This window comes from Bremia lactucae, linkage group LG3, assembly GCF_004359215.1.
Source record: "Bremia lactucae strain SF5 linkage group LG3, whole genome shotgun sequence".
Lineage (NCBI taxonomy): Eukaryota > Oomycota > Peronosporomycetes > Peronosporales > Peronosporaceae > Bremia > Bremia lactucae.
In genome coordinates this window covers 3,435,348-3,445,401 of record NC_090612.1, presented here as the reverse complement: position 1 = coordinate 3,445,401, position 10,054 = coordinate 3,435,348, and the positions used below count along the sequence as shown (strand labels likewise).

Here is a 10,054-nt window from a genome sequence, read left to right as displayed (position 1 = left end):
GGTCATAGCCTCTTACATGAGCGCTATAGACCAGCAGGGTTGAGGTCCGAAATTTCGAGACCTCAGGGACTATGCTACCCATTTGTTCAACTACTTTGAACTTAGGGGTAGCTTCAGAGTCCTCGTCAATAGGGCATCCCTCCCTTACTGCAATCCTTTATTTTCTGACCCCTCAGTGGTCGATGCAGAACTCATGCGTCTCGCACGCTGGTTCTTGCCATCGCCCTTTGGGTAGGGAGTCCTCTTGCTGGGCATCTTTGCCCCAGCAGGGACCCTGGCATAGCAGCGAGCCATCATATGGCCGCGCTTGCCGCATTTATAGCAGACAACGTCTGCATTGCCCAACTCCATGGGAGTGGCATCTGTCCTCTCGGCCGACGGCTTATACGAAGCTGTCGCTGAGGCACAGTTGTGGAATTGCTCCTCAATTAAGGCAATTTGGGTTGCCTCTTCCATCGTCGACGGCACCTTTTTGAAAAGGGCCTGTCGCGATGGGCCATGCCGTAGTCCGTTCATAAACGTGGGCACCTTAATGTGCTCCGGAATCGGACCTACGGTTATGGACGCCGACAGCAAGCGCATCTCTTGCACATACTCTTGCAGAGATCGCTTCGCCTGTCGCGCTCCAAAGAAGCACGCCTGAAGCAACACTTTGTTGTTCGGCGGCTGGTACATGGCGCGAATCCTTTCCTTAAAGATCGCTCATGTAGGGAACGCCTTTCTGCCCGCCATAAGCGCCGGGTAAGCCCACCCTGAGGCCTTACCGCGCAGATGCGACATGGCGTAGGACACCATCCGGCTGTCGTCCTCGATGAGCTGGGCGACACCGCATTGCTCCACGGCTAAAAGCCAGTGGACAATCGTGTGCGCCGCAGTTCCATCGAACTTGGGCGGGTCCATCCGAATGGGCCTCGGCTGATGCGGCCGGACGGAGAGCATCTCAACAATCTTGTTGAGAGCCTCGCTCTGAGCCAAATCTCGCCTAAGATTATCCTGAGTCTTTAAGGATGGACTCCGCCGCAGCGTGGTTGCCTAACTCTCAAAGGGTTATTCACCGGCATTTTGTCCGCAAGCTCCCGCAAATTGATGGATGCCGAGAACAGCTGATAAATTGCTGATTTGTTAAGCATAGTGCCAACAACCATCAGTGCTGTGAACTTCGGCTAAATCTGTTCCGCAATTGCATTAAAGAAGTAGTTGTTTCGAGTCAAATTTACTGCCCTTAATTTGACTCGAACAACTAGTTCTTTAATGCAATTGCGGAACAGCAGCCGAAGTTCTGCCCTTAATATCCTTAAAAGCAAAAATCGTTTCGATAGGGTGTAAGTTCTTTCCTTTTGCGAAAAGCTGCAGCATGTGCTAAAATAGTGCCACTGGGCACCAATGCCCGCAATTGATCGTGAGCAAATTCTTGTTGTACTATCTGATGGCTTTCAGATACGTAAGCATCTCATCGTGTATTTGCTCGCGACCTTCAGCCACGATGCACAATAAAACGTTTTGCAAAGCGCGTTGAATTTCCTCTTGTCTTTAAATTATGGTCCGTGAGGTAAGCCAAATTCTTGACAAGTTTTGTGAGCTTGCCTGATGCTGTTGATACCTTTATTGTACGACACATCGCAATTGCTACGTAGGGGGAGATGACGTCAACTAATGAAGATGCAGTCACTGTAAAAGTGAGCAAGCGAAAGTGATTAATAAAACAAAAAAAAACTTGCCCGAAAATCGTTTCTTAGATTAAACCAAAAGCTGAAGAGTCCTGAAGAGTCTTAGATTAAACCAAAAGCTGAAGAGTCCTGAAGAGTCCTGTCGAGAACACGCCGTTTTTTGTCAATTAATTGATACCCCATTGATTTCGCAACAAACAACCACCTACACGGCTACCTTGACCCCGTCAGCAGCCCAGACACCCGTGACTAATAAGCCTGAATGGCCAATGTCTGGTACTAACGCGGCTTCTTCGAGCCACTTGCCATCGTCAGCACAACAGACAGAAGCACCAACGCAGTCCAGTCCTCGCAGCCCAGTGGCCACCGGCAGCATCAAATTCTTCCATTTATTTGGTCGAGACGGCAAAATGGCCACGTACAACTGGCGACAAGAGTCCAATCAAGCCACAAGGACTTTTGATTGCTACATTACCCAGAGTAAGAAAGTCATTGCATTGGTCGACTCGGCCTCACAGAACACCGCATTAATCCGGAATCTTCAGCGTCCGCGTCTCAATAATTTGTTGGCACCAACGCGCACCATCTAAGCGAAATATAATGACGTGGGAGCGCAGCCGTGCAAGATAGAGGAGCGCATCCAATGCAGCTTCGTGAACATTGGACTGGACCAGAAACTTTAAGAGTCTCTAAGGGAGTTTACCGCAGGTCGCGTCGAATAACCATTAAAGACATCTTTGGATGGGTAAGTCAGAACAACATTGTGGCTTTTCGGGACACGGCACTGTCCGACTGCTGAGTAGATGTGGTCCAGCAATTGCTCAGCCTCCGTTGTTCGCTTAGCACGCAAGTATGTCTGAATCACGATACAAACATTTGTTAATCTTGAAATTGACCCTTTAGAACTTTCGCTGGATGATGTTAGCTGTATAGAATTTGACAAAGTCTTCCAGGTCCATCGGAGTAAATTTCAAGATTAAAGATCCTTTCGCTCTCCGTGCTCCGTTCAGTCTTTATCGAGTCCGTTGACTTTTTTTAAAGAAGCTCCTCGTGCTCAGCCTCATTTTTCCGAACCAGCGCTTCCACCTGTTCTAAAGTCTCTGGGCTTAGCTAATGGCTCTTGATTTGTTTAGCTCGTCAACGTACTTGTCGTTTTCAATCGCTCAGCATTTGAAACGAAAAATCCTCATGTAAGGCTACTTCGCAAGGGTGTTCTTGACATTCATTCAGAAATTTGCCGCGAATATGTCGCGTAAAGTGTGGTTGCAGCTGGTGGATCGAGAAGGCAAACCATTCGGAACAGTCGATCGCGTTAGTTTACGAGACGCTATATAGTTGAAATGCAGCAACAGTCACCTTGTGGGCGTTGCCGCGTCTGAACTCATAGTCTTTGCGAACGAGGCGACATACGACACGTAGCAGATTGGCGGCATCGCTCTCGAGATTTCCCGCATTGAAGTTGCTTTTCCTGAGTGGTTTTATGTTCGTAAGCAAACGATAGATATCATAAAGTTATCCAGTGGCCTGATGAAAGAAAATTTGAAGATTGTGTTCGTGGGTTGCCTGGTGTTGGCAAGCGCATGCTGGTCGTGTTGTTTGCATTCTAAATGGCCTTGATTCAAAAGAAACGGGTCCACATGCAGGATTCGCCTTGTTGTTTCTCGATCCACCAGCTGGAACCACACTAGACAAGTCATAAAGCAGCAAATTCCTGAATGAGTGTCAAAATCAACCTTGCGAAATCTTTCTACATGAGGGTTTTTCTTCTTAATGCTGAGCGACGATCGAACTTCTTCTTCAACTTCGTACTTTCATCATTTTCTTGTTGAAGTAACTCCTATTTATTTTTAACTTGCTCGCAGTAAGTGACAAAAATTAAATTGTGAATAAGCGAGTTGTGTGATGTTCGCATAATCCCGTTGGAAAAAAGTACGTTGACCACGCCGACTGCGACGAGGATGAGCTAAGTAATTCACGAGCCATCAGCTAAGCCCAGAGGCTCTAGCACAGATGAAGGCGCTGGTTTGGAAAGACGAGGCTGAGCACGAATAAAGTCAACGGACTCGATAAAGACTGAACGAAGCACGGAAAGCGAAAGGATCTTTAATCTTTAAACTTACTTCGATGGACCTGGAAGACTTTGTCAAATTCCATACAGCCAACATCATCCAGCGAAAATTTTCTAAAGGGTCAATTACAAGATTAACAAATGTTTGTATTGTGATTCAAATATACTTGCGTGCTAAGCGAACAACGGAGGCTGAGCAATTACATCCGCTCAGAAGTCGGACAGCGCCGGGTCCCGAAAAACCACAATGTTGCTCTGACATACCTTAATGTTTGCCCATCCAAAGATGTCTTTAATGGTTATTCGCCGCGACCTGCGGTAAGCTCCCTTAGACGCTTAAAGTTACTGGTCCAGTCCAATGTTCACGACGCTGCACTGGCTGCGTTCCTCCGAGTATGGATGCAAGCCACTAGCGGTACGTTTGGCCTTGTGAGTCGTCGAGTTATCAATCGTGCACGGCTGCGCTCGCACGTCATTATTGATCGCTTAGAACGTGAGCATCGGCGTTGGTGCCGACATATTCGTGAGCCGCGGAGGCTAGAGATGGGTTGAATATTCTCGGAAGGAACGCGGACGAAGAGGAGATATACACCACACAAACGGCAAAGAGAGAGATTGAAAACTATCCAACAGCACGGCATTTTGGTACGAAAGTCTCGAAACGCTCTTTCCTGTTCTTTAGAAGCTCAATTTCTTCACGACGACTCTTCTCTATAGCGCGGTGCCTTCGAACGCCACCTTTGCAAGCACCCATCCCACTGTTTTCTAGAAGCAGTCGCTTGGCAAAATGTTTTAGTGTGCATCGTGGCTGGCGGTCGCGAGCAACAACACGATGAGGTGCTTACGTATCTGAAAGCCATCGGACAGTACAACAAAGTTTCGAAAGGTCGTCGAATTGCCGCGTACTGTATGAAAACAATCACTTGGAAGCCGCGACATTTCACGAAGCACAGGTATTTCCGCGACTTCGCGACTGCCTCCGAGCTTTTTTAAAAAACAATGAATGAATCTGGTTTATGAAATCTTGGTTTGCTTGATTTGACGGCCCGAGTATTTCGATCTTTAAACTCGTTGACGGGCTACTCTTGCTTTTAGTGAGGGAAATACACGGCGTACTTTGGTGATCTCGACGACGACTCGATCAGGATGATTAAAGATTTCGAGTCTACCCCCGTTACGATAGAGTCCGCAATCAAGTACGGCACTTCGGCAAACCAGAGCTAGAGACTGTTTTTTACCATAGTAATTCGACTTCGTTCGCGATAAAACACTGCTCGCTCCGCACAGGTGACTTCGAGGAGCGTCTTGTGATTATTGACTCAAGTTGCCGTCGGGCGAAGAGAAGCAGCTCCGTTCACGGCTCGATTGTCAATGAAGGTGGTGGCTCCAGTTGCATAGCTTGAAGGTGAAAACAGGAGTAAAAATGAATGTAACGCTCTCAGATTGACGACAGGATAAACTTATATATTTTTATCCGTTTCGATTGGCTATAAGTCGTTGGGGGTGAACAAAATTCAAATTTGGGGTGTACACATAGCAGTGGCCCATATTTAAGTTTTACGTAACATCTTCTGATTTCCTTTTTTTTAAATTGATATTAAATTATGAATAACGTCCCGGTCATTCTTGCTTGAAGCAGCAATTGAATGGGCTGTTTTTAAACTTATTTATACCAATCACCAGAACCTTTGTGTTATTGCAACAATATTTTTGCACACGATAACATAGGGAATGGTACTTAGAAATGATCTTTAAAATACTTCTCATATAGAAAAATATTATCAATTGCTCCTATGGGAATAATATGTATAAATTGGTAGTGCAATTATACTGTTATGCGTTCTGATTGGCTAAGAGTCGAGGGGTGTAAAAATATTAAATGATAATGATTTTAGGCCTAGTAGTAGATAGAAGATCGTTGCGTAGGAATTTAATATATTCTCTCAGTACCTTTTCCCTATACTAAACCTTCGTATAAGTGAGTGAACTTTAGTAACTAGGACTCCAAACCCTCTTCTGCACGTAATCGTGTACGTGAAGTATTCGGAGGCACCTCACCTGAAAGGTGTCCCGTAACATTGATGGTAAGTAAAAAAGGTACCATTTTCTCTTCAATAAGACGGTTTCAATCAGATCCACACAAAGTGGGCCGGTTTGTGGGCCACCAACCGCTTCAGCCAATAGTAGTTCTAAAAATATCTAATTTCAGCCAATTAGGATATAATTAGACATGGCGTCGCGGACCACTTGAGATAATAACGGACCAATTGCGGGCACTCGGGCACTCGATAATGAAATTCATTCTAAGATTTATCGTAAACCTGTCACATCACAATTATGGTATCTGAGGTTACTTGTTCAACTAGCGCGGCCCCTACGGAAGGCACTTTTCTCGTAAAGTCCGGCTTAGCTAAGATGCTGAAAGGCGGTGTTATTATGGATGTTATCAATGTCGAGCAGGCTCGCATTGCCGAGGAAGCTGGTGCTGTGGCTGTTATGGCCCTCGAGCGCATTCCTGCGGATATTCGCGTTGACGGTGGCGTGGCTCGCATGAGTGATCCTCAGATGATTGAGGCAATTAAGAAGGCTGTGACGATTCCTGTCATGGCAAAAGTTCGCATTGGGCACTTTGTAGAGGCCCAGATTCTTGAGGCCACCGAGATTGACTACATTGACGAAAGTGAAGTGCTGACGATGGCCGATGAGGAGAACCATATTAACAAACACAAGTTTAAAGTTCCATTCGTGTGCGGCTGCCGGAACTTAGGCGAGGCCTTGCGTCGCATTGCCGAGGGAGCCGCTATGCTTCGTACAAAAGGTGAAGCCGGCACTGGTAATGTCGTAGAAGCTGTACGCCACGCTCGCGCGGTGCAGCGTGAGCTTCGTCGTCTTGCTTCTATGGATGAGGACGAGCTGTTTGTTGCTGCAAAGGAAATGCAGGCTCCATATGAGCTCGTGAAGCAGGTTGCTAGAACCGGAAAGCTTCCCGTCGTGAACTTTGCCGCAGGTGGCGTTGCAACACCTGCTGACGCAGCTCTCATGATGCAACTCGGCATGGACGGCGTTTTTGTTGGCTCGGGTATATTTAAAAGCGGCGATCCTGTCAAGCGCGCCCGTGCTATGGTGCAAGCTGTGACTCATTATAACGACTCGAAAATCCTTAAAGAGATATCGACCGATTTGGGTGAGGCTATGGTTGGTATTCAGGACTTGAAAGCCTCAGCTGTCAACTTTCGTGATCGTGAGGGTGGACTCCACGGCGCCTGGTAATTTCAAGCAAAGGATTCATGGGATTTCCTCTCGGTACTTTATTGTGAAGCAGAGCTGAAGCTGAGTAGGCTTGGAATTCTTAAATATAATATATTGCATTATCTTTATTCCTACTGCTTAATTGGGGGTTTGACTTTTTCATTTTAATTTCTCTAGCGAAATCGAATTAATGGAAATTCAAGAAATGGACTTACAAGCAATATATTTTGTGTTTCGAAACATTATTTTACTGTCACAATGACTGGCAAAGTTGTTATGATCTTTACTAAAAGCCACGTGATAATAAGATCAAGGTGATCAAGGGTAGTCAAGTGGCACTTCATTGCGAGCCTGGGTGCATAGATAGCGCGATGTAGCCCGCCGCGCAGGCTGGTCCGTGACGTCTGCCTTACCTTTTTCTCACGGCAAAACCCAGTAGAAGCAAACAGCTCTCCAGTTTGGAGCCGTTCGCCCTCAAGCGACTTATACTGCTAAGTGCGCTAAGAGAACTAATTGCACACATGAACCTCAAATGATTCTCCCGCATGCTGTATTGTTGTCTTGATGGCTTGGTACGTCATGAGTACAGCACCAACGCAGATCGTCGCGCCGATGCATAAAATGATTACAGATTGGCGTCCGCTTTTTCGCACGAAACCTAAAATTACCACTTGCGAGATCGCAGTAATCACAAAAGCAAGCGCAAATAGCAGCAAGGCCCAATCCCACGCAATCATGTTAAACACCGCAAACTTTGCGGTCGCTGCAGCTGATGAGTACAGCACCATGAGTGCAGTAGTGGCCGAGGCAACCTCAGGCAAAACACCCATTTCAATCATCAGTGGCCCTGTGACAATTCCTCCGCCAACGCCAAAGAGTCCAGCGATCATACCAGCACCAGCACAAGCCACAGGAAATATGACAACAGTCCTTTTCGTCCAGTATACATCACCCTCTGTAAAAATGTAGCTAACTGCTACTTTGAGGCAATGCTGCCGAAAGAGATGTACAGCGGTGGCCACGCCAAAGGCGATAACCCACGGGACTTCTATGACGAGGAAAAACCAGTAGACGAGACCGCCGCAGGCTACTGCTGCTCCACCTATACTTGCAGCTACAATACCAATGTAGCAAATCATAATTATCCCTTGTCGGGCTAGCGAAAAATGGCGCTCTCGCTCTAAAATATCGGTCAGCGTCTCGTCGCCCGATCGCATACTAGAGTCACTGCTCTGGTATGTTGACAACTTTTCATCTCCTTTTAGTAAGCTTTTTCCAAATTCACCATCATCAGCCTTGTGTTTTAAGCAAGAGCCTGGTGAGTATTCAGCAACATAGATAGCAGCTTGCTGAATGCCTGCTATTCCAGCTGAGATAGGGGTTTCGTCTATTTTGCAAGCTTTCATTATCTTGGCAGTATTCATCTCAGCACGATACATTGTTATTCCTTTGGAAACGGTGCGAAAGCTTCCCAAGATGAGCAATACGACAAAAAGCAGCGAGAGCAAATAGCTTGGTAACAATTTAGACAGCACAGTGCCCACTACTGCACCACCCATTACTAGTGGAATCATCGATAGTGCCAAATCGGAATCGATTAAGGGACGATCTACTGCTGGATGACGCTTACGGATATTGAAGCCGGCGTTGGCGACCGCACCGCCGACAATAGCCAGGTTTGACACAGGCGTAGCAAGCTTAATATCAAAATTCATGATGAGGACCAAAACTGGCACAATAATTGTTCCGCCACCTACACCGCCTGCAGCCGATATTGCCAGACCTAGTGCGATGAAGACGAGGCCTATTGCATCTTTCATATTGAATGTGGATAGACTTCGTAACTTAAAAATGCTGTTGCTCGGGCTATCACGGTGAACATCATCTGTAGAAGCGGAAATTGCCAGCACGAGGACGAGCACCACAAGAGTCGTCGATATCTGTACAAATTTGCCCATTACCTTTGGAAGCTTCTTAGTGATGGATCAGGTCGAATGCATAAACGATTAGAATATGCAAAACATTGCTGGATCCGAAGCGCCTGATTGCAGAAAGTGCCGCTGTTTGTTTCGTTAACGCTATTCCTATACAGGCGATAGACGGAGAAACTAATCTTCTTATCGTATGGAAAGTTCTTAAACGCCTTAGTTTCGCTACAGGCATTCGAACAATAATGATGAAAGCCGTTACAATGATCGCTGTCATTACGTTTGAAAATTTAATGTCAAGTTCAAAGTCAACTATGATAGACTTAAGCTGCATTTTGAGATAAACATTCAAAAAGAAGCACCACAGAAGCATGAACAAAACTGGCAGCCGTGTAAATTACATTTGGGTTGACGCGCTTGATCCTAGTTGCAATGGTTGAAAATATTAGTGCTACTATATATTCGTCGACCGACAGGCGCAAGACGCTAAGAATACTCTCTTTTCGTAAATCATTTCTCCTGTAACGGAAAATTGTTTTATCAAATTTTTCTTATTTATAATTTTGCCTTTTGGTCTTTACCAATAATAATGCCAGAAAGAGTGTACTTTCGGATTTCAATATTCTTTTTAATTTATAGGTTAAGAAGAAAAAGAAAATGTGGGCAAAATATATTCGGTATTGGAGGACCTGATTTTATGTTTAACACATCGACGAGGCAATGTCCTCTGCAAGTCTTACTAGAAAAGAAGAAACGAAAAATTATATGAATAAAACGGCCAACTTTTGCCGTAAATCAAGATGGGCTATCCTCTTGAAAATCTGACAGTTTGCTCTTACTAGCTTCAACCTCGTTTAGGCATCAGGGTACGCGACCACAATGTAGCAAATCTCTTTAAATGTATCAATGAGGGCATTATCATATATGACGAATCGCCATGTAAGATCTCTGCAGCGTCCTGCGCCAGCAAGTGACGAAGATGGTATGCGTCAAAGTGAGTTTGACCGCTTACTCAAGAGTTTTAAGTCCGTTTAACTTGCGGAGGTCGTGGTTTGACCACAAAGTCACACAGCACTCATCACAGTGAAAGAACTGAAAACAATAATTACTTGTGCACACTATAAGCAATTAATGTGATTTAA

At 45.6% G+C, this 10,054-nt stretch overlaps 3 protein-coding genes across 3 annotated transcripts; 2 read left to right on the top strand and 1 right to left on the bottom strand.

Annotated features, from left to right (window-relative positions):
- Positions 1 to 1,936: 1,936 nt before the first annotated feature.
- On the top strand, positions 1,937 to 2,257 carry CCR75_005133 (uncharacterized protein; the record flags this gene model as incomplete). The annotated part of the gene is made up of 1 exon (XM_067963216.1): positions 1,937 to 2,257. One exon carries the CDS (start codon positions 1,937 to 1,939, stop codon positions 2,255 to 2,257), a length of 321 nt encoding a protein of 106 aa, XP_067814877.1.
- Positions 2,258 to 6,072: 3,815 nt separating this feature from the next.
- On the top strand, positions 6,073 to 7,005 carry CCR75_005132 (uncharacterized protein; the record flags this gene model as incomplete). Its single annotated transcript, XM_067963215.1, has 1 exon — positions 6,073 to 7,005. One exon carries the CDS (start codon positions 6,073 to 6,075, stop codon positions 7,003 to 7,005), a length of 933 nt encoding a protein of 310 aa, XP_067814876.1.
- Positions 7,006 to 7,493: 488 nt separating this feature from the next.
- On the bottom strand, positions 7,494 to 8,942 carry CCR75_005131 (uncharacterized protein; the record flags this gene model as incomplete). The annotated part of the gene is made up of 1 exon (XM_067963214.1): positions 7,494 to 8,942. The coding sequence occupies one exon, from the start codon at positions 8,940 to 8,942 to the stop codon at positions 7,494 to 7,496; it is 1,449 nt and encodes a 482-aa protein (XP_067815124.1).
- Positions 8,943 to 10,054: the final 1,112 nt, after the last annotated feature.